Source organism: Diadema antillarum, unplaced genomic scaffold (genome assembly GCF_040938485.1).
Source record: "Diadema antillarum isolate AM-2024a unplaced genomic scaffold, OU_Dant_1.0 scf00000215, whole genome shotgun sequence".
NCBI classification, from domain to species: Eukaryota; Metazoa; Echinodermata; class Echinoidea; order Diadematoida; family Diadematidae; genus Diadema; species Diadema antillarum.
The window spans coordinates 634,119-658,356 of NW_027271104.1; the positions used below are offsets into that span (position 1 = coordinate 634,119).

A 24,238-nucleotide genomic window follows, 5' to 3' on the forward strand; every position below is an offset into this window, starting at 1 on the left:
AGTATAGAAATATCATTCCATCGTATTCAACTAAGCAAGAAAATATATTGTCTAATACGCCCATCATATTCTTTGTACACTCGCTCCGTACTACTACTTTGCAACATTAACACCTGATGAGGGAACCCACTTTATATGCCTGCAGAGATGCAGTTAGGTCTGTTCACCTCCTTTTATTTAAGAATTCGTGATTTCCACAAGAAACGCTTTTGAATACCGCAACATCGATGCCTACAATATCATGTACATAAATGAAGGCAGATAGAAAGACAAAGAGGTTCAAAATTTTTTCCAGAACACACAACCCCTCCCTCCCAACCTCCCCCCCCCAAAAAAAAAGAAAATAATGAATAAATAAATAAAAAATCACCGACAACCAAATAGCATGCAAAATAGCGATATAATTATGTATCTGTTCTATGATCTTGTGTAAAGTAGACGTGATCAGAAACTTCAATAATGTTGAAATATACATCAAATTCACCGTCTTGTTTATGAGAAAGTTGTAACATGAAAAAAAAAAGGAAAGGAACTGAGGTCGATATCGTGCCAAACTTTGCTAAACAAAAAAGACAATAATTATGTTCCTGTCCTTCTCATCAAAAAAAAAAAAAATGCAGAACATTTCAGTAGGCTGTCCGATTAATATCATGATAGAAGTGGTTAAATGTGAATTATTAGAGTCATCAAAAGTTTGTCGGCCATGTGTTAGCAAGTTTTATAAGGAAAATAAGATACGAATACCAAATACATCTCTTGCAACTGACTGACAATTCGCCTTCATTGACGAGGGCCTAGGTTAGCACCGATCATATGTCTTTGTAATGACCATGATAACGTGTCGTGGGTAACGTTCTCAGGTATACCGGCTGTCGGGCGCAAGCTCGGTAGTCTATTGGATACGATCCCTGTCTAGAAATCAAGAGATTGTTGTCTCCAGTCCAGCCCGTTTGTGAATGCCCATGATTTTTTTTTTTTGATAATGGCTACCACCAAAACACTGAATTAACGGTGCTTATTTACCTCGATGAAGGGCAATTTGTCGATCAGGTGCAATTTAAGAACACACACAACATGTCATTAATTTTGAATACTACATGAAAGTGCAGCATAAATGACAGCAGCGAGCTGCAACGTATTTAACTCTTGTCAACAATCAAGTCTATTCATCTTTCCCATATCAAAGGCACTGTGACAAAAAGGCCCCATGAACGCTGTTCTGAGGGGATCTTTAAAAAGTGCTTAGAAACATGTCCATGTTGGCAGAGAGACTTTTGTTGTCCCTTCACGATTGCGTCGCGGAGGCTGCGGGCTGGAGCGATGATGATGGAGGTGGATGTTGTAACGATGTCAAGGGTTTAGCGGATGCCACTAGATGGGAGTCATCGAGTGTTGACGTAGGGGAGTTTGCTGATGGGACTGGTGACCCTCCGTCATCGGTGAATTCTGATAGATCGTCGTGGTCGAAGTCTGAGGCATAACAGCGAGACACGGTACCATTCTCATCTGTGACGTCACATTTCTTGGGCCTGCCCTTCGGTTTTGTCGGCGAGTCGTGTCTGCCGCTCTGCATGACCTTTGGTTTGCATAACCAGTGTAAAGAGGTATACATTCCATGAGCTTGAAATTATAGATTCTTGCATTATTTTATCTTCTTTAATTTGATTAAATTTAATTCAATATATTTTCTTTAATTTCATGTCATATTATTTTGTCTTGTCTTGTTTCATTTGTTTTATTTCATTTTATTTCATATCATTTTATCTTATTTTATTCTATATCACTTTATTTCATTTCATTTTGTTTCATTTTATTTTATTTTATTTCATTTTATTTTATTTCATTTTATTATATTTATTCCATTTCGTTCCATTTATTTTTTTTCATTTCATTTTACTTCATATCTAAGTTCAATTCAACAAAGTAGCAGCTTACAGCGTGTCAAAGTTCTCAATGGGTACAAATGGCAATGCAGTTTGAAATATATTCGTTTGAGAATCATTATCCAAAATTGCATAATTATGCAAAGTGCATTAGATGATGTGGGCCGGTTTTCCAGTAGTCTTCACAAAATTTTCATCTCATTTCATCTTTCAACTAAACTTTAATAGATAGTAAAAATCATTTGCATCGCTTTAGTCAGATTGTGACGATGTAGAAGATAGCTTTCCGAGAGGTAATCAATTTCTGTTAATTTCTGTTCGGTACAAAATTCACGATACTTTTTGGAAGAGGTTTCAAGGGAATCATTGACGATTAAGGATTTTTTTTTTTTTTTAACGTGAACTCACCTGTTTCTTCCATTTCATCCTCCTGTTCTGGTACCACGTCTTGACCTGCAGCTGACTAAGGCCGAGACTCTCAGCTAGTTCCAGTCTGTCGGGGGTCGAGAGGTACTTCTGCCTCTCAAACCTTCCAAGAAAGACAGGAGAAAGTGGTGTGTATCTTTAAAGCTGATTCAAGGAAACTTTAGGTTAAATGGATTCATGAGAAGGCCCATGTAGTATGGTAATGTTGTGAAGCGATTATTCATTGTTCAAATTGATGAGAGCATAAAATTCATCAAGTACTAAAGGCTGCAGGAATGACAGATTATATGTAAGTCCTGCTAAAACCCTTAAGATGGTAGGTCCGTGAAACAATAATTCACTATAATCATATAGGTAGCTAAAGAGCAGTGACAAAGATAGGAAGTCTAGGAACTGTGTATCATTATGTAAGGTGAAGGATTATCTCAACAGACACTTGTTAGTTTGAAAACCTGTATTTTATGATATTCTGTTTTGTTAAAGCCGCAGAATTCACTGAGATAAAGAAAGCCAAATTTTGTCTTATGGACTGTTTGTGTTAGGTTATTCTATGACTCCAAACCATAACTTAAACGTGAGAGGTCTATGCTATCGAGGAACAGCAGGATAGGGGAGAACAATCTTCATGAAACTAAACATTTCACATTCTTTAAAATGATTGAATCTGAATCTAAATCAAGCATCCTTTGTCATTATCATTACGTAACCACAGACCTGCAAAGAGCAAAGATTTCATTCAGATAATGCCTCTTTCCCTTTAGTTCTGAAATAAAAGTTATTAATCCTAGAAGCCAATATTATTCTTGTTTTTTGGACGAAGAGTCTTAAATATCAGAAGGAAAAATTGGTACCTCTTCTCAAGTCCCATAAGCTGAAGTTCCGTGAATACTGTGCGACTTCTCCGACACTTCTTCGCGGCTCTGGCCGCCTCGGCCGGGGAAACTGCCGGGGACTTTCCGCGTAGGTAGACAGGGACCGGTATGGGAACACTCATGGAGGCGTGATGCGTCGGGTGGTGGTGGGGTTGAAGCGGGCCAGCATGGTGGCCGTACGCCATGAGGTGAGGCTGGGAGGCGCCATGATAGTACGAGGCCGTCGGAGCCGACGCGTAGAAGTGTGCAAGGCCGTCTGCGAAGAGAAGAATTCGACAGATATTCATTGATAAGTTTTCTGGCGAAACTTCTGGAATGACATCATGTCGTCACTTGTTAAGATGAAAACCATTAAACCATTACAAACTCCAAAGCACCAAAACGAAGCAAAGCATCCATAAGGGCTTTTCTTTTATTTTATTTTCATCATTTAACTTTATATTTTGTCAATATTAAGCCTACAATGACTTACACTTCGTGTCTGATACTGTGATATTCTTAAATAAGGAAAGCGATAATGGAAATAAATTATTGTATTTTCATATTTGAAACTAATCCATGCTAATACATACAGCTTCTATACAATAGAAAATGTGAATGGCATTAAAACACACACACACACACACAAATGAAGGTAAATGAAATGAATAGAAAAGAAGATCCCTTCTTCGTTGAACTTGTCCCATTTCTTGCCCCTGTCGCACAACCATCTTTTTCTCGAGTACATTTTGAAGCACGTATTCTTGCCTATGTACTCGAACGCAGGACAAAACAATGAACTTCCTAAAGAACTACATATAGCCGACTTGATAAATCATGACAACCATAATATGCACTTTACAGACTTTTCTCCCACTCGTGAGCCACTTTTACGCACAATATAAGTGTGATGTGTAAAGTGTAAATTTATTCATGTTCGTTGATAAGCGTTTTCCAAGCCCTGTATGACGTGCTTTAAATAATGCTGTTGCAGATGTTCTTGACTTGTTCCTGCTTTCATTGTCTTTGGGTCATATTAAAAAAAAAAAAACCTCAATCTATTGTCAATACCGAGACACCTGTAAACATAGTTTTTTCAATTTTTTTAAGGCAGAACTGGCGTCATAATTCGTTAGCGTCGAAAAATCAAACGGCACAATCACTTCTATTTTTGAGATTTTATTTCCACGCGGTCATGCGGTTTTACCCGGAAGAGTCCATTGTCATGAAATGTGACACCTGACAAATAATATACGTCTCTTTAACGGTGTTATTCACGATCTACCTCCTTCATGAATCATTAAATGTAAAGATTTGAGGAAGTGGACCAAGAATGCACTGAATTTGTACTAGGAAAATATGAAAATTAAGTCGACCTATGCTTTAAGCAAAACGGAATCAAAACATCAATAAAAAGAACACCAAAAATATCGTTCTTGTTCTGCAAGATTACTAATGAAATATGCCCATTGCTTAATTGTCACACATGTGCGTTGACATTGAATCATATCAGGAATAGATCAGAGGGGTGCATGGAATTGCCCTAGAGGAGCCAGGACAGGTGCACCGACTGACTACAGCGGGGCAGTAATGGACGCAAGTGATATACCGCAATTAAATGCATTATCGGCGATAATGATACTATTTGCCGTGCACAGGGGGTCGCTCTGTACGTGGGCTGGGTCACGCATGCGCAGTAGGAGAGTGGGTAAAAAGGTTTCTCGCCTTTACAAATAACTTCCGACAGAGAAAAGCCCGCCATTGACGGCTATAATACATAACAACTGAGGAAAGGTGGTAACAGATCGACCTGGATAAGCTTACAAGCGTGCAAATAGAGGAAATAGGCCTAGATCTGTACATGTAGGCATACAAACACGGTTGGATAGATAGAAGAGTCGACGTAAGATGTACAGAGTAGGAAAGAAAATGAAGAGAGTAGAAAAGATTATGACAAATCGTTGTCAAGATAAAAACTGACAATCAAAGCAATGTTCCCAACAGATCTATTGAATTGATAAAGATTGAGAGAGAAAGATTGAATGAAGAAAGAGAGAGAGAAAAAAAGGCAATATAAATATTAAAGTTCAACATAACAGTCAGTGTCACTCGGGGAGGTGCAGTGGTTCTTTCCGCGCACCTTACCAGCATCTTTACCTTTTCCTTGAATATAGTGACTACAGTGCCAGAACATAAATGTCACCGTAGCAACGCTAGCAATCCAACACTCGCCGTGACGCGTTTCGCCTCGGTAATGGCATAATCATCGGATCAGCCCGCCTTTTTTGACAGAACATGGTAACCCTGTCCGGGAGGGCGCTTGGGGCACATTTCCGCAACAGCACATTTTAAATTGTTAAAAATTTGCAATAATCGTCAGGAATTAAACTCCGCCTTCACGATTTCGCTTCGCGCTTTCCCGGTGCGCACAGCGTGCGCGCGCAGCACATCCCAGCGCGCACAGCGAATTACATGATTAGAGTTTTGATGGCCGCTTTGGGTGGATACATTGCTTTCATCCGGTTTGCCACAGATACAGCTTAACGTTTCCAATTGTTTTCCAACCACGGAAACACTATTCCCTCAACCAACCAGAGAATAGCGTCAACAACTTTTGCCCAGTGAGCAAATATCCCAATCTTATTCAAAAGATAATCTTGCAATGAATGGATAGCAAAGCAGTCAATACTGTGCTATTATCATTTTGGTAATGAAAACATAAACAGTGTATCTATACGTTCCGGGATTTCAATTACATTGTATATGGTCTCTTCCCGCAGATCATTATTTGGTGATTCCCGGTCTTTGCTGTTGCCACATAATTATGCCCATGGCTGTTCTTGCCCAAGATAAACTTCCTCCATTCTTGGGCTAAATTGGATTGCACATGCTCTCAACCGCAGGCTTTCACTGGTTGTCAAAAGATTGACCATGATGGAAGAATACTGCAACCAAAGCAACTAAAAAAAGAACAAAAGGCCAAGACAGATTTTGTTGACTACCAGTCCTGATGATGATGTCACAAAGACATCATCCTCTCGAGTCAAAAGGTAGTATGTATCAACGAAACGAAAATAACTATGCAATTTTCTGCGGTAATGGACACTCGCAGTACATGAGGGCAGTGGTGGAAAAGTTTGCATGAATACAATAAATTGTTGATACTTGAAAGCGAAATATTCGAAAGTCCATGCGTCATGTTACGCTTTATCGGCATTTGTGCACACATGTATCTCCTTTAGATAGCAATTTGAGTGGTTGGAATATAATGGAGCAGAGCAGTTTTGTGTTCTGCCTAGCTGGCCAGAGACGAGCGGGAGCACCCCGGGAGAGGTAGGGCACTTAGGACAATGTTTATCATCCAAAAAGACTGCTCAAATTGGTCACAGCGGGGCGTCGCCATCTTTGTTGCTTACTCGGAGCGCGGCACAAAATGACAGATTACGGACCCCGCGCTCCGCGCCGCATTCGCTCGGCGGGGGCTCGCCCGACGCTCCACTGGCAGCCGCGTATTGCGATTCAAACATGACATCGCGTACAGGGGTGGCGCGCTTACAAGAAAATCATTTCCAACACTAACAAAACTCTTTCACCCCATTGTGGGGTCCGGGGTTCGCTCTGTCTGTTGATCGTTTTTGCCGGTCTCCGGAAAGAGGATCTATTATTGAAGTTGAAAAATGATTGGACGAGTAATTGTATCCCGCCTCTCGTTCGGGTATGACGTTTGGTGCTGTACGTCTGGAAGACTGAAAAACATGATTATGAATGAAAAAAGTAGATATGAAGTCTAAATATGTAGAGTTGAATCGGGCATACATGCGTTTGGCTAAAAGCATGGGCTTATGTGCATGCGTGTGTGTGTACGTTTGTGTGCGTGTGTGTGTGTGTGTATGTTCGACACAAAGTAGGCCCACTGACTGTAGATATCATGTCTATGTAACCTCTATTTGCTTTAAATCACATCATAGTTCAGGTTCCCCTATTTCTGAAAAAAAAAACTTATATAAAATGCTCCGTTGTGCAGTTTTGTTGCTTTTTCTCTCTCTTCTAATATGTTCATTGTGTGCGTTTGCTTATTTAGTATACCGATGAAGAAGACTTGCTCAATATCCTCTTTTGACATTTTGAGAACACTGCTCAGGAGTAATGTTTCACACAAACATACATACTCATACACACATAAAAAAGAGGAATTAGAAAAAAAAAAATATTGGGTGGACGTCACGAGTTCGACACCCAGGAATCATACAGCCCACGAGTCAAACAATGCCCACGAGACCGACTATTAAGTTTATGTTGAAATGTCGAACTCATGGGCTGTTTTTACCTAGTTTCGAACTTATGGGCCTTATTTGAATCGTGTCGAACTCATGGGCTGTATGGCTCGTGGGCTTTATGACTCATTTACCTTCTTTTTTTTTCAATGTCAAACTTATGGGCTGTATGACTCGTGGGTGTCTGTCTCGTGAGACCCCAAAATATTAACGATAGTCCATACAAGGAAGCTTTTACGTAAATAAACCCCCCCCCAAAAAAAAAAAAAAATGTTGTAGGGATGTATAGTTTACAACAAGGAAAGCAAAACGCCTTGTCGGTAGAAGGAATAGTTATTGAAAGAATAGGCCGCGACTGACGGTTCTCTCCGCTCTTTTTCACGACAGTACTGATTCGTTAATGACATCGGAAAAACTTTATAATACATCTGTGCCAAAATACCAACTGAGCATATTCTACAGGGAAGTCGACATTTGATAGGCATGACAACAAAAGAAAAATTTTGATGTATTTCTTTTCTTTCGTCATCAAATTTACGCCTATTGTACAATTTTACTCTCTTTGCAATTGCAGCAATGAAGCTTTCAGACTAAACGTTACAAATTCAGCAAGAGCTCGGGAGTATGGTATAAAAAGGAGCTTTAAAGAAGCCTTGTCCCAGAGCGAAATTGCCAGAAGGTTACTTGAATAGGCCTAAGTCGCATTGGTTTAAGACGAAAAGGCGTCTTGTACTTTTATATGCGATATGGCAAGCAATCAACTGTCCCATAAGTCGAAAAACTCTGTTTATCGACCGATAAAAGGTCATTGCTTTTATGGGACGTTCGGCTTGCCACACTTGAACTGTTGTAAAAATTAGCAAAGCCGCTCTGGGAGAGGAGGAAAAGAGAAGATGCCGGACGAGGAAAAAACACAAACAAAGGATAAGACGAAGACAAAAGTGGAAGGGGAATAGGAAGTTGGATAAAGTGACGGAGGGAAAAAGATAAGCGGATGATACAGAGGTAACTTGTTTTTATTGCAAAGTATACCAGAAATATCTGACTCTTACTCTTAGTTATTTGGCGAGTGCACTGTTATTACCAATTTTGTCAGAATTGCCATTACTTTTAAGGTTTTCTTCCGAGACATCCCAAGTACAGTTTCCTGAAGTACAGACTTGCGTACAGCATTATAGTAGCTTGGTCTCGTCTTAAACAAGTCTCCTTTGCGTATTACACAGGTTGTATTCTCCGAGAACTTCCAAACCTCCCTAGAGAAAAGCCAACAGAATTAGCGATGTTCATTATTCCGGACATGCCGGTGGTTTGTTAATCCGAAAATGAGGTAATGTTCGTTATCTTATTCCGAATTTAGGATTATCTATAATATTTAAAACAAGGTCGTCACTCTAAAATTGAGAAGAACGTGCGCACTATCGAACCATCAGAAACACGAACCTTATTCTGTTTTTGAATTATCGAACATTATGTCATTTTCGGATTCACGAACCTACGGATTAAAGAATCTTATTTCATTTCCCGATTAACGAACTTTTGGAATAACGAATTACTGTAACCAGCGAAAATATGATTAAGTGATGATACTCATTTCAATTTGTTTCTATGTAGTCAAAGAAAAAGAGGAGGAAGAACAATATGAATTTTTTTTATGCGTATCCCAGAGGACAAAGCTAAAGCAGGGTAAAGCCCTAGGCGAAATTTAAATGATAATTTCCAGTCTGCAATTTGTAGCTTCTTCCTATACTGACACGAGAAGAACGTCCAAAAAGCCCTACGGGTTTACAAAAGAAAAAAATACCAGCGCAATTATTGTTCATCGCGATATATCCATTACTTCCACAAAGTCTAAAAGTCTATAATACGCTTCTATGACTGATAATATGACTGCTCTGATTGTATCATTTCTACCCATCATTATGTGAAATGGAGCATATTTGCTGACAATCAGCTTGGTATATGTATTCTTCCCTATTTTTCGTTTTTAATGTACCTGTCCTGATTGATTCAATGTTGAAACATTTTGGTTTTCTCTGTCGTCCTATCGAAGTTTCCTTTTGCATATCATTAGCTGGCATTTGTATTTTCCACTTCCGGCAGTCAAACCCAGCTCTGGAACGCTGATAGGGATGATATCTATTATCTTTTTTTCCATACAACTTCTTTGCCTTTTTGTTTTCCACTTATTTTTCTTCTCATTTAAATGACAAACCTACGTACTCACATTACCTTTTTTTTTATTATTTTGATTTGAAACGAGAAGACATGTTGTGTAAGAAAATGGGGAACGTTTGAGAGTGAAGAGTATTTTTTTTTTCAGATTTAAAAACAGTGAAATAGTAATTTCTATTCCATCTCAAGAGCTTTCAATAGTTCGTCATCATTTCACATGATGGAATTTTGTCATAAGAAAATCATCCAAGTCTGTGTTGATAAAACATCAAAATGTAATATCTTCAAACTTATCATAAAAATTCAGAACCCCACCCAATAAAAGAGAGAAAGAAATTGATTAATTATACACTTTGAACATGATATTTGCGTCCATGTCGAAGGGGATATTGAGTATACTCTGGTTTTGACGTCTAAACTTATGTAAACTATTATCAGATTATGTCAGTCACTAAGACCATTTTGCTTTTACTCATTTCGAGTGCAATCAAGTACACGTGGGGCAGATTAGTACCCTCACCGGCTTAATCAACTGTCGGTGAAAGTATTTTTCAATTACGATGTCAAAAGCGATGAAAATCATCCACTTTGGACGTGAATATAACCACATTACCTCTTCCGTCGTGGCCGTAGCATGCCAGCGGTGAGCTCCGGCCGACATTGCGGCGGAGCCCCGCGGAGGAATGAAAACCAGACTGCTTTCGGAGAAACCAAGTTTTCTTTCCTTTGTTTTTCTTTTTCTGACTTTGTATTCCTTGTTGTTTGCGCAAAATTAATAGTGAAATCCTTTGCATTAATTATTCCACCCTATTAATTCTATACCACTGTAATATTTCTCTTTTTCTCCCTCTCTCTCTCTCTCTCTCTCTCTCTGACCCTCTCTTTATGAACTACGAATCTGATGCGCTACGAATTGATATTTGCCCGAAAATGAACGTTTTTCTTGCTGATATACTTAATGTAAATCATGTAAAAATTGCGCGTTTTAAGTGTACTTCATTCAAAATACATCGACTAATAAACATAATTTTGTATCTAAGGGGTGAATGTTGCTATGCAACGTTTGCATTTGGTTGTTTTTCTTGTTCTCTATATTTATTGGTTATAGCTGTTACTCTCAAATGTGAGCACTCGATGAATTTTCATAAATCTTTACTGCACTATGAATATCGATCTTCTCTTTTTACTTCTGACACACTAAATGTTGATCTAAACAAAAGTGTTTTTCTTTTCATTTGACTACTTGAAGAATACTATAATAAAGGGGAAATCATACTACGAACTCCAAACAGATGGCACCGTTATAAAGAAATCGACTACGGAAAGTTGTCTATGTTTTCATTATTTGTTTCTGTATGTTATTTGATTCAACACTGCAATGTGTTCTATTCATTAAAGTAGCCTTGATCTGTTATATACAAATACAAAAATAGTATTCTGTGTCTGTCACAAACACTCAATTTGATGTAGGGCTTCCTGTTTGAAATCATTTAGTGAAGCATTATGAATAGCTTATATCTAGATGTAAGTTTCTCTTGCCCCTAAATATGCCCTGAGCATTAATCAAAAATTTCTAACTTAGGCTATAAAATACTTTTAAAAAGTTTTGTTTTTGTTTGGTTTCTGAATATTTTGAGGAAATGACACAAAAAAAAAATGCAGAGTGAAAATTGAAATAGGTAGGAGGCTGAACATCAATAAAGTTTTCATCTCTCGTTCTCAACTTAATGGATGTTAGGGGAGGGATTATTGAACAGTACACTTAATACCCCTGCCACGTCAAAATCTGGACACCGCTTAACAAAAAAAAAAGGGGGGGGGGGGGAGAAATCGAGGAACTATACTGACCAACGTGGCCACATACGAGGCGACAAGTGTGCCGCCCTCACAACGGGAGCTTGGCGCGTTTACGGACCGCCTCGCCGCGGGTGAACCGGCCAGAGCGTGCCTATACCACGGTGTAGATGGCCGCCACATGCATTTTGGCAGCTGCTGATAACACGCAGCATTGCTTTAGCGGAAAAAGGGAAAAGGATTTTCTTCTCTCGATCAAGCAATTTGAAAATGACCTAATGGGTATGACCGTCAGTTTCGCAGCAGATTATCTGTTTTGTTTTGTTTTGTTTTTGTTGTTGTTGTTGTTGCTGTTGTTGTTTTATTCGGTTGGGTTTGGTTTGGTTTTGTCCTTTTTCCGGGTCACGCCGCTACCAGTCGTCTTTTCCGACGGCGGGTGTGTGTGTGTGTGTGTGGGGGGGGGGGGGGGGGGGAGGAGGAGGGGTAATGAGGGAGTAGATCATTTTTGCTACAAAAATTGCAACCATTTAATGCCAATTTTGTCAATGGCATGCAGCTTCCAGACTTGATTTCTCGCGAGGAGAATAATGGTCGATGGTAAATTTGTGATTTGTGAGTGAATGTGTATCGTTTTTTTTTTGTGTGTGTGGGGGATGATAAGGTTGTCATTTGGTTTGTGTATGAGTGTTTGTATACATGATAAATGTGTGGGGATATTGTTAATGATTATACCTTGCTGTACGTATTGATTTAAAATCATAAAACCAGCAGCACTGCAATATTGGAATGACTTTTTCTTTTTTTCTATAGTCAGATAAATTCAAATAAACATTATTTGTCCCAACGTTTATCTTAGGTCAAGTATATATCTATACGCTGGAGCTAGGATTGACTTGAAATTACCTTAGATGACCGCTGAGATAAATAAAAAAATCAAAACAAAAACAAAATAGCGAGTTAGAAATAAAAATGCACGAAAGAAGGAGAAAAAAAAGAAATTGAAGAAACGCGAACAGATCAACGACTTCAACGAGAACTGCTTAACAAGATTCTTGTCAAATCTTTCCTCACGTTGAATCTTCCCACATAATCTGTGTCTCATGTTTTCCACATTCGTATGGAACATGATAATTACGTTTGTCATTCAATGTGACACCCATCCTCACTGTCGACAGACGTAAACGTTCATATCAAAGTAAGATCGGGTTAACAAAACTGTCATCTTTCATGTCTTTTCCAATATCTGAATTTGTCGATGATTCCCCGTAGCTTATGATTATGACGATACAGTCGTACTGATGATAGTCAGTTTCGAGTGATATGCAGCGTGGAGATAAGATCTTTGTAATTTTGTCACTAAAGTGAGCAACTAAATCATATTGAGTATTTAAAAGCAACAGAAAAAATAGTTTGACGTTACATTAAACATGGTAAAAAAACAGTTTCCAATTATGTTGCATTCAAATATATGAGGATCAAAAATCTGTTTCTGAACATCTTGATAAATTCACAGAAAAAATGTTTTGTTTTTTATCAAGTGTTTTTCGTTTACTGTTTTTCTACAGATGCGGGTCTAAACAAAATCTGTGGGGACTGCAACATAAAAGCTACTTTGTGTGTGTGTGTGTGTGTGTGTGTGTGCGCGCGCGTGAGTGTGTGTGTGTGTGTGTGTGTGTTTTAGCAGTCACTTCTATCTCAAAAAGTCTGCCTAATTACCCACTGCTTGATAAAAAGTAGATTAATTCCGAATAGCTTAAATTCTACATCTTGCTACCTTTTTATATAGCATTTTATATCTATAGCAGAGATATAAATATTTTTTTTTAGATAATCATGTTGCGTTTACTATTGTACATTGTTTTTGTTGGAAAATGGAAAATTGAATGAAGTGAAATCATTTCTGTGAAACAAATCACCAGTTTGTCATATTTTCGTCACTTCCTCTGTACAAGACGATGACAGGTGAATTCTAAACATAATTAACCTGTTTTACTTTTTTCATAAAATTGAGAAATTTTTATCAATCTTTCCGTCTATGATTCAGTTGGAGCGTTGTGAGGAGATGAAACAGTCGCCTCGTCCGAATTATTTTTTCTGTCAGATTTGAAAGAAACCCTGATTTTTGTTTGCTTTTGCTCTTTCAGTAAGGTCAAATTAGACAGTAAATATTTCATCTTAACAAAGACGTATGGCTGTGAAATTAATGATTATATATCCAAGGGAGAAGTTAAGACTGTGTAGCGTATCACTAAGAAAAAAAAACAAGATATGAGTGGACGTATTATGAACGAAAGCCGACAAACATCAATAAGAAAGTTATACGGAATTAAGTTTGTTTTACGTTACTTGTGAATACCGATTTTTTTTTTCTAATCTGTCTGTATGTCATTTCTCTTTTGTTTAAGAGGGAGGAGAGGAGATCGTGGACAATTCATTTTCTTTCTTTTTTTTTCAAAGATGTTTAAAACAGGGCAAGTCAAATAAGATAATGTTACTTTCCACTTGTGTGCTGATACTTTTTTTGTTTTTGTCTTCATTTTACTCAACATTGCAGAAATTCAATAAGAAACGTTTGACTTCGCTAATTAGACTGAATTTCTCCTTGAGCTACAATATTCTGTACAGGAATAATTTTATTTGATTTAATCCTTGTAGAGATTTAATCACAATGAGCATCGAATGCAAAGAGCTCTCTATAATGCCGATACATTTCCTGTGTACATGTGATTAACTATTGATATCAATATATCCATATCTGTGTAAGGATCAATAATTTGAGATCTAAAGGTGCTAATAGAAATAGCATAGGTGGAGATAAGATCTCTAATGAAATGTCAAGATAATCGATGTACCACGTGTATTTGATATGATTCCGCACACTCCGCTACATAAAGGAAAAAGTATTGTACTCTGAATTGAGTACAGTTATGAATTAGTGATATCGTAAAACGATTAAATGAATGTCATCTACAAAAGTCACAATGTTTCATGATCTAATATTACTAAAATATTACTCTGTTTATTCCTCATGAATAGAATTACGATATAAAAATATGAGACCTGCATGGGCCCTGTTGAATAAAAAGATGAAATCAAACATAAGTCAGAAAATCAGACATAAGTTAGGCATTGGCCAATCACAAATGAATATTCAGAGACTTATGTGTGGTTTTCTGACATATGTTTGATCTCAACTTTTATGCAACAGGGCCCTGAATGGATATCCGCCAATCAGCAGAAGCAAAGGGTATCCATAAAACACGCTCCAAAAGTACGGAACCTAAAACCAGTTTGAAACTCTCAAATAAAACAAAGGGGTATATCCTTGAACATATTATCTACGTCGTATTGCCTTGATTGCGGAGTCACATTCGTCAGTCTCAAACTATGATCGAAATGTTGATTAGAAATCTATTTCTGTCCGATTTGGAAAATGTAATAAGAGGGCACTGGATGGAGATATCGAATAGGCGGGCGTTAAACCCTGTGTTTTTGTCACAAGCAATAAAGATGGGGACTCGCGATGCCCTCAATGCATTTTGCTCCGGGGTGAGAAATAGGCACCTGTGTTTTTGTTCCTAAGGACTTCAATTGTTTTCAATTACTTATCTATCCCTCGTCTGAAGCCGCCGGCCATTTGAGAGGAAACCAAAGCAGGTGCCAGAGTAATTTCTTATTTCGATGTGAATGTTTGAACTTTCCATTTGCCTCTTTCTCCACGACACATAAAAACAAACATACGTGACACACAAACAAACATATTCGATCACACACACGCACACGCTAAAGTGAAACATCCGCGTTCGTTGCACTCCTCATTGAATGTTGGTGGAAAATGGTGATGACAGGAAGTGAACATTAGTGTAACGTAGGTCACCTTTGCTGTGTATTAACTGAAAAGCCCCTTTGTGTTTTGCATAAATCCAGAGGGAATCTACCAAACTAATTTGTCATTTTCGTTTGTATGAAAGGACTCTAGGGTTTCTGATAACATGATATTGAAAGGATCTTTCACAATAATATTAGAATAAAAGAAGACCCCTGCCCCACCCCATAATCATTATAAGAATTATTAGTTTATCATTTCGTGGTTATTATCATCTGATAATGTAAATGGTAATGAGAAAGGATTAAGAGAGATCACATTCACTAATACTGCTGCCAAAGACTAATGTAACTCATGTTCACGTTTCTATTTTTATAAGTATACATCCAATCTATTCCATGCATTTTCCCAAAAAAAAAAAAGAAACAGCAGGCCTTATTAACAGTTAATACTCGGATAAACACAGCACTTGAGGCCTTTCTTCATCTTTTTTTTTTTCTTCATTTGTTACCATGGTAACATCGGATGAAACAAGACGGGGTAGGGGAAGATGAAAGAAATGTATTACTCGATTAAAGTCTGTATTATGTCTATTCAAGGATGTACTTCCTTGGTCGACTCAATAAGCGACCCCTATACCATGCCTTTTACGCACTGTCTTCCGTCGTGAGAAAGGCTGCGGTGAAACCCAATCTACGTAAAGAGGGAGCATCGGGCGGAATTTTCTGGAGTTGCTCCCCTCTCCTGCGCGGACTCTTTCTCCATCACTTAGCATTAGTGGAAGAATTCGTGACAAACCTGGGAGGATGCACGGACGCTGTTTTCAGCGAGGAAGGGACCCGCTCGTCAATGCTACGGGGGAGTGACAGGCGATGGTCAATTTACCCGGCCGCTCGAACAACCCAATTACGGCGGTAATGGTTTGCTAACGATAGCATAAGATGTACGACGAAGTTTCAAATGGGTGGTCGGTGTCTTTGTCGTATCAGTGGCACTGTGGTCAAGATGGTAATCAACGTGGGATGTTTAACTTTGTATAAGAAGGGTTACATGTTCATATTGAGCATGCTGTTAACATATTGCATTCCATATACTAGAAGTGTTTCTCATCCCTATTTCTCCGTATGAAATGTGAAAACGACACTCAAGAAACCCAAACAAACTGAACAATTCAAGTTGCTGATTCGACTTTATATTATATTAATTTCATTAAACCTGGGATTTGATTCAGCATTATTAGATAAGAGAAAGTAAAGTGAGCAGATGTGCTATTCATTTGCTCTCCATTCATACAATGTATGTTTTGATTTACCATTCAGTGTGTCAGTCAATTCGACAGCATCTGACAACGCAGCGTTATGTTTTAAATAAATATTGTGTTGATATTGTTTGAAAGGTAACCAAGGTTTTATCGTTACCATTACCATATTATTGTGTCACACAATGAAATATTGTCGATGTTGAATGAAATGATAATTAGTGCATTTGCAGTAAAAGTAGCAGAGGTACCATACAACAAGCTTCAGACCGTAATAATAGTGGTTGTGGTATCTAAGGTAGCATGGAGGAAGCCTTTGCAGAACAATGGAGAAGTAGCTGCAGTGATGATTATCATGATATGGAGTAGTCATGGCAACAGAAATGTGATGACACTATTTGTATTATCTACAGCGAAAATTGACTGATAAGGTAGTGACAACTGAGATGATGCAATAAAGGAATGGAATAATACTACAGAATAGTACGTCCCTATACTAATGACAATAGTGATAAACATTCTCATGCACATTCTGGCGGCATATAAGTAAGAAACTTCAGGACCACTAATCACAGAAACCTAATGTTAATTGCATAATATACTTTCAAAGAAATTATGAAATACTGGGGTATGATTACAATAAAATACGGTACTCAAGTTTTGTGATTATCCAAACCAACATCACTGGTGAAACTGTGACTACTTTGGAAGTATCTCACTTACATGTTGTGTTACAAACAAAAATAATTATTTGGAGTAGGGATGAATGCCTTACACGTTGTCTTATCAGAAGCAACAGTAAGATAGTAGAAATATGACTTGATTAAGAAAACACACCGATGTTGTAAGATGACGGCCCCGTTTTATCACAAGATATAATCGAATGTAAAATCCGTTACCACACAGGCTGCCATAGACTTATGATTTAAAAAAAATCAACTATATAATCAATTATAACTCCTCATGAAACAGGGTCGACGAGTTATAAACTATCGATTTTGACATCTTTATTACTTACCATAATACAATATACATAGAGAGTACCGAAATGATGACTTTTAGATGACTGAGCGTGATAAGTGATGATGACGAAAGTTGCAGAACATAATTGGTAGCAAAGCAAAGCGTATAAAACAGGTTTACAGTCCGTCATTGATTCATATTAGTCAGTTCGAATAGTAAGATATCAAAGACGATAAAGGCAGTATGTCCCTCATTTACGTTTTCTTCCGCCTTTTCCTGTAATGTATGTTGTTTGTTTGGTGCTTTTGGCAGATATTTATTTTTCTTTTGTGAGCAAGTTAAGAAATGAGACTAAGATTCAATGACGCTGATAATTTGGATATTATATTTACACCACATCATTGAAGTTCTCTCTCATCAAAGTTATAATTCATTAAATGTGCATTTGGTAAGTATAACCTATGATTTGTAGGCCTACTTGGTATTTCGTTACAGTTGATCTCAGAAATGTATCTTTGTCGAAGGAGATCAAACATTTCAGAGACGCCATGTTTGGAAGAAGCAGGAAGACATGTAGTATTCCGAAGTGATATCTTGCGAATCGAATCAAACCAAGTCCTTGTCATTTTGACAATTATTTTAACGCAACCATTCCAAATCTTAAGATTTGGAGAAAAAAATCTATACAACAAAAAGCCCACAAAAATATCCATCAAGATGTCTCTGTTATTTTCATCATTCACTCCAAGCACTGTTGACATGTCTGATGAATAAAACATTCTGCATTAGTTCCAAAGAAATTACCACTCTTGCTTTTTAAAGCAAAAGATGTATCCAAAACGCTCCTCCGTGTTACAATATGCCAGATGTACTGCACTTTCGTTTTGTTTATTGTTCCATTGTCTTTTGATATTGATAAATAGAGGAGGAGTAAACGATGAGGTGTCATTTCAGCCTGTTTGATTTCTTTATTACGGCCTTTACACAGATATGTTTGGATTTCACTGACACCGGTCTTTTGTTACTTTTGTCCTACACTTGGAATACAGAATAGAATTTGTGAAGAAGATATAATCACAATTTATTTAGTGTAAAGAAAGAAAATAAAATAGCTCGGACGCAGGGCTACAAAAGAAGTCTAATCCCTATATAAGTATAATCAAAATTAACGATTATACCCTTGCCCCTACGTAGACCAGTGGAAACGGCATCCATGAAATTAAAAGATGAACTCAGAATAGGGCCTACTTGATCAATAAAGCAATAACCAAAGATGTCAATACAAGTATAAACGTAGACATAATGACAATTTGATACTGCTTTGTTAAGCCTGTCGAATGCTTTGTTGTCAAATATCTTTTAACAGACGACATTTGAAAATCAAACTTTTGTAGCAGTGTGTTAAAACTGAATGATACCATTTAACGTATTCGGGATTATTCTAGAATCGATAACTTCGGTTACGCGGCAACGAAACTGCAGCAGATTGAAAATAAATCTAAATTTTTTAGTAAATTGTTCACTATAGTTTTGATAAGAGGTTTGACAGTTAGAGCAGCCACGACGTAACATTGAAGATTCCATTATCATGTCTTCTGCACAAAATCAATGAATTACTCTTAAGGCTTCGTCTCTTACACAAAATGCAACTTGAGTTAGTGAAAGGATGGGAATGAAAAAGAAAAAGGAACTTCGCAAAGCCGGGAAATACTTGCCCACTAGAGGCATCGGACGATTTCTATAAAATGATCTCAACTACAAGCAAAGATCTGATCTTAAGCCTTGAGATGAAAGAGGGAATACTGCAAAAGAAAATTTCAAAATAGAAAGGCAAAATGTCACTAATGAAACAGAGAAAGGTTACCTGTAAGGGATAGAAGCTCTCCGCTGGTCGCAGTTCTGAATGTAGACACGGGGAGCCCACTTAGCTTGAGGTCTTGGTAGAACTTGTTCTGCAGTCTCGCAAAGAGCTCCAGATTAACCTCAGCGGGGGCGGTCTCTCCGATCGGAGCGACCTGGGGTTGCTTACGCGAGAGTCGAGGCGAGGGTGAACGCTTCGTGTACGATGACGGCGACGGCGGCGCCGACTTACGAGCCGGAGTTTGCAAGATGTCGTCGATGGAGAAGCCGCACTTTTTCATGGCTGTACCTTTACCTTGGCGATAAGAGCTCTCTGAATTGGGGATAGCAACCCTAGGTAGATATGACGGGGTCTCTGGGTCGGATGTCGACGCGACTTGGGCGTAGAGCTTGTTTACGCGTGGTCGAGCGGCGTGGGGCAACGGTTTAGTCGTGGTGGTGGTGGTGTCCCCTGCAGGTGCGTGGCAAAGCTGCAAGTATGGAAGCGAGTCCGGATGCGACACGTTCCGAGCCGGGAGGCCGCCTTGCCGGCACGACGTGCCCATGGCAAGCACACCTGCAACGGAAAGGACACCGGTCCCCGTCTGCATTATTAGAGTCCTTACAACCAAACAAACTTTCTCCGCAAACTGGACCAATTTTTTCCTTCTTGTTTGTTACAATAGCACACAACCTGGGGTCTCTGTTTTCGTGAAAATACGCACTTTCCTACTTCCTATGACCTGTAAAGGAACAACAGTTATATCTAATGAGACGAGTGAACAGGAAGTCGAGAGTAAAAAAGAACCGTGTAATTGGCAGTTAGCACGATTCACGAAGTGCTGATTATCACGAAAGTCCCGCCATGCATTATGATTCTATTCTGGTCAGCGTGGAATTGTGGCACCTATAGCTCAGAAAGGCGACGCGAAGATGATTATGTCAAACAAAACTTCTCAACGACAAAGGATCGGTAACTACTTCCGATTGCTCTGATCGCCAGTAATCGGCGGTGAAAGTTATAGCTCCGCCCACCGTGACAGTCCTTCCAACCATCATTACGACCTTTATGTCAGACTCCCTCCCCCCCCCCCTCTCTCGCTCCACTCCCTCTCCCCTCCCTCCCTCTGATTTCCACACCCTCTTCAGTCTTTGAGATTTTGTTTTGTTTTGTTTTCCTTCATCTCTGTTCTCATACCTCTCCCCACGTTACTGCACCCGGGTGTCTCACTCACATTTTCGTGATCTTGAGCAATCTTTTTGTCGCTTCTGTCAAACTGATTACCAAGCATAGGTGTCATGAACTCCCTTCAACGTTGGCTACAAGTCATAAAGGATGTCATGCAGTTTTAACGAACCATTTCTTCACCACGTTCACGACTGCTGTGTCAGACTATGAAATATGAATCCTTAAAATCGGAGATAAAGAAATAGTGTCCTATTTGAAAATCATATCATCTCAATTTCCGAAGACTTTAACATTTGTTTGAGAAGGCTTTAGCACAACAACTTGTGTTCCCGCGTTACAGACATACATTGCTTTCCATGATTGTGTCTTGGGGCCCGTTTCATAAAACTTGTCATCAGTGACAAGTTGTCATAGATGTGACAAGCTACTGAAATCCTTGCATCTGATTGGCTGAGAGCAAATTTGTCATAGAAATGTGGCAGTTGTCACTGATGACAAGATTTATAAGACAGGCCCTTGCTTTCCTTTCTTCGGCTATGTATTTCACGTGTCGCACAATCTGTTTTACTCTTTATCTGAATACAAAGTACGTGTATATGCGCAAAATGTTCGCAGTTCTGATGCTGAACTGTCGCCATTCTCAACAAAGTTTTACTTTTAACTCTCGCATGAGCAAGTTATAGCTGCTCCATGTTGAAAAAATATATGAGAAAGAGTATAACCTCAAGACAAGAGGGGGGGGGGGGGTTGCGAAAATGAATAAGAAGAAAACGGCTATAACGTGACCCACTGAGCAAGGGGCCTGTTAGCGCAGCGGGATGGCTCGAAAACCGCGGGAAGCAAGCCAAAGCGCCAGAGCGCGGCGAATTACAGATTGAAACTTTATTGCCCACTAATAACGTTGGGTTCATCCTTTTTTTCCTACGGTAGGGCGGGTATCACCTTTCTGACAAAACGCGTAATGAGGTTAGAGGCACAAAAGTGATGTGAAACATCGGTTTCTGCGCTTGACAGTGAATAGGCTAATGACGCGCAGGAATGCATACTCAGCTGTCGTACGTGTCTGTCTATTGGTATAAGCATTCACCGTTAAAGGGGCATTCCGGACGATTTTCACAATTGCACATCATGTAGTACATAAATCAACAGCTCCATGTATAGATTTGTGGAATTTATTGTGGTCCTTGAGCAAAGAAACCGATAAAATCAAAATCTTAAACAAATTACACTGAACAGTGTTGATGACATCAGAGCCTCATATATTTCATAAATGTAGCAGTGTAATTCCATTACAATACCGCTTGCTAAACAAGTTCACCTGTGAAAAATCTATGCATGCCTTCTTCTTTTGTTCTGCTTTCTTGAGCCCTAACTCATGCATTCTTATGGCGAGGCTGCTATGTCATCATCCTTGTTCATTGCAATTTGTTATAGATTTTGAAAACATTCTCATTCCTCATCCCAATCACTAAAAAATCTGAAACTCTGTACTCGGTTTAACTAATTTATAGTTGTTCAAATGTAAAAGTTTGAAAATCATCCGGAGGTCCCCTTTAAGTGTATATGTGGTACACTGCAAAAAGTCCGGTGTTAAATAGTGAACACCGAGCTGGTGTTAAATTTTCGGTGCTCATTTCTGGTGTTAAATTAACACCTCCGGGTGTCATTTCCAAATGTTAAACTGTTTTTTGAAGAGTTTCTTATTAGTAACTGCACTTCTTATTGATTTTTAATGTAAACAAGACGATCAAGAATTTTACATTAAAATACTAGATTTTTGAAAAAATGTGAAAATAAATTTACACCACAGTAACACCAGCTGGTGTGGTCTCTTATTGAAGCTGGACGGGTGTTAAACCATTGATATTAACACCAACAAATATCAAATCAACACCATGTGGTGTCATTTTTGAATTAACACCAGTACAGTGTCAAAATAACACCAGGTACAGTGTCAAATTAACACCACGAAGTGTCAGGTGAACACTTTTCAACACCATCACAGTGCATTTACAACACCCGTGGGTGTGGTCCTTTATTGAAGTTTGATCGGTGTTAGATTTAACACGTGGTGTTAAATCTAACACCGATGTTTTTACAGTGTAGCGTGTGCTGAGTATTATAGTTAAAGGGGAATTCTGCACTAATTAAAAGTTAGTTCGAAATCGTGCTTCTTCAAAAGGTATCCAATTTCCACTTTGACTTTACTCTGACCATGGACCATTGTTCTTAGGTCCATGTACGGACAAAGGCGGTAATCATTAGCCAATGAATTCTCTCAAATTATGCATTCATCTTTCGCCACATTTTCCAACAAAAAAAAAAAATGGCAGTGTTGCTGTTGTATCAGTCTTACAACTAGGCGCTGGTGTACCTTTATCCCTTTTGAATGCCTTGATATAAGAATTACAAAAATTTTCGTTAAGCAGATGATTTAAGTTCGAGCAGCAAGTGAGTGAGAAATAGCATTTGTTTCATGATAAGTACTATACATAATAATTACACAATGAAAGAGTAAAACAAGAACTCGTACCACCAACTTTTATCATGCCAATATCATGAATATAACAGTTTATGAAATGACACCATTAATTATATTCATGTGACAATGTAGCAAAGTGACAACGGTGATATTAATTTTCAACGCATGAAACATGACCATCAATATTTTGACTACTTACTCTTCTTTTTCGAAAGAAAATGGTGGTGTTTCTGAAAAAGGCACAACGGTAGTATCAAAAGTTGATACGTATCACTTCTGCTGACATTACTCATACATCGCGACAAAACCATATGTTCGCGAGGATGTGCAGGGAATATTGATACCTTGAGATTCATAAGCATAAATTCCGTTCATCCATATCATGAATCTTGTCAGATTTACCGTGTAACCTGAACTTCTACATAACTTAAGTTAATTTCAAAATCTACTCAAAGCTCCCTAGCTCTCTAGCTCTCTCTCTCTCTCTCTCTCTCTCTTGTCTTTATTAGTACCATTATGCTTTAAGCGCAAGGTAGGCAGTTGGCATAAGGAAATCATTTTGTTTAGTCTCTGTCAAACAAACAAAAAATTAAACTACTCATTTTGAATAACAAAAGGTAATCGCCCTTCAAAATCGTAGAATGTTTCCGCTCCTTCCTCCCCCCCCCCCCAAAAAAAAAGAATGAATTTTATACTTCATGAATTATGAAAGAAGCTGTAGGGCAAGTAGGGTGCGTAACTAATTGTGATTCATCGGACAAAGCTGCAAATACACTCAGCAAAAAAAGAAAGTAAACACTTTTTCGAGTTCAAAATTTTCATAGAAGATTTTCATGAAAATCAAAATATCGTATACCATATAAAAGGTAATTTAATTGGCTATCAATCTAGTAGGTCAATATAAAAGGAAACTTTACGCATGAGTGAACACATTTGTTTTTATCCGCCAAAGCACAAAAGTAAAAATTGCAAAAATTGACATATTGTCTTTCATATGCAAATGCCCTTTAAGACATCAATAATAACAAAAGACCAGTTTAGCACAATGAGAGACACAAAGAAATGGCAAAAATAAGTTTATATTCTCTTAATCTCATTATAACCTCAAACAACTATAAAAGTAGGAAACTTCAGGGAGGAAAATAAGCATTTTTACTGAACTCAAACTTTCAATTCAATTCAATTCAATTCAAACTTTATTTCATTTTTCGAAAAGAACATAAACATTTCACTTTCATTGGTAACAGAGAATAAGGTTACATATAATTAAAACAAAGTAAA

General features: G+C 38.2%; 1 protein-coding gene across 1 annotated transcript; it reads right to left on the reverse strand.

The window, feature by feature from the left end:
* Window positions 1-1,285: 1,285 nt before the first annotated feature.
* On the reverse strand, window positions 1,286-19,897 carry LOC139724450 (uncharacterized). The gene is made up of 4 exons (XM_071635592.1): window positions 19,312-19,897; window positions 3,161-3,437; window positions 2,292-2,412; window positions 1,286-1,576 (listed from the first exon to the last, which is right to left on the reverse strand). The coding sequence occupies exons 1-4, from the start codon at window positions 19,895-19,897 to the stop codon at window positions 1,286-1,288; spliced, it is 1,275 nt and encodes a 424-aa protein (XP_071491693.1).
* Window positions 19,898-24,238: the final 4,341 nt, after the last annotated feature.

Coding starts and splice junctions, on each gene's coding strand:
- LOC139724450 (XM_071635592.1), bottom strand. CDS start 19,897: ATGCAGACGGGGACCGGTGTCCTTTCCGTTGCAGGTGTGCTTGCCATG. Junction 2,413..3,160: donor CTTATGGGACTTGAGAAGAG/GTACCAATTTTT, acceptor CTTTCTTGGAAG/GTTTGAGAGGCAGAAGTACC. Junction 1,577..2,291: donor GGATGAAATGGAAGAAACAG/GTGAGTTCACGT, acceptor TGCAAACCAAAG/GTCATGCAGAGCGGCAGACA.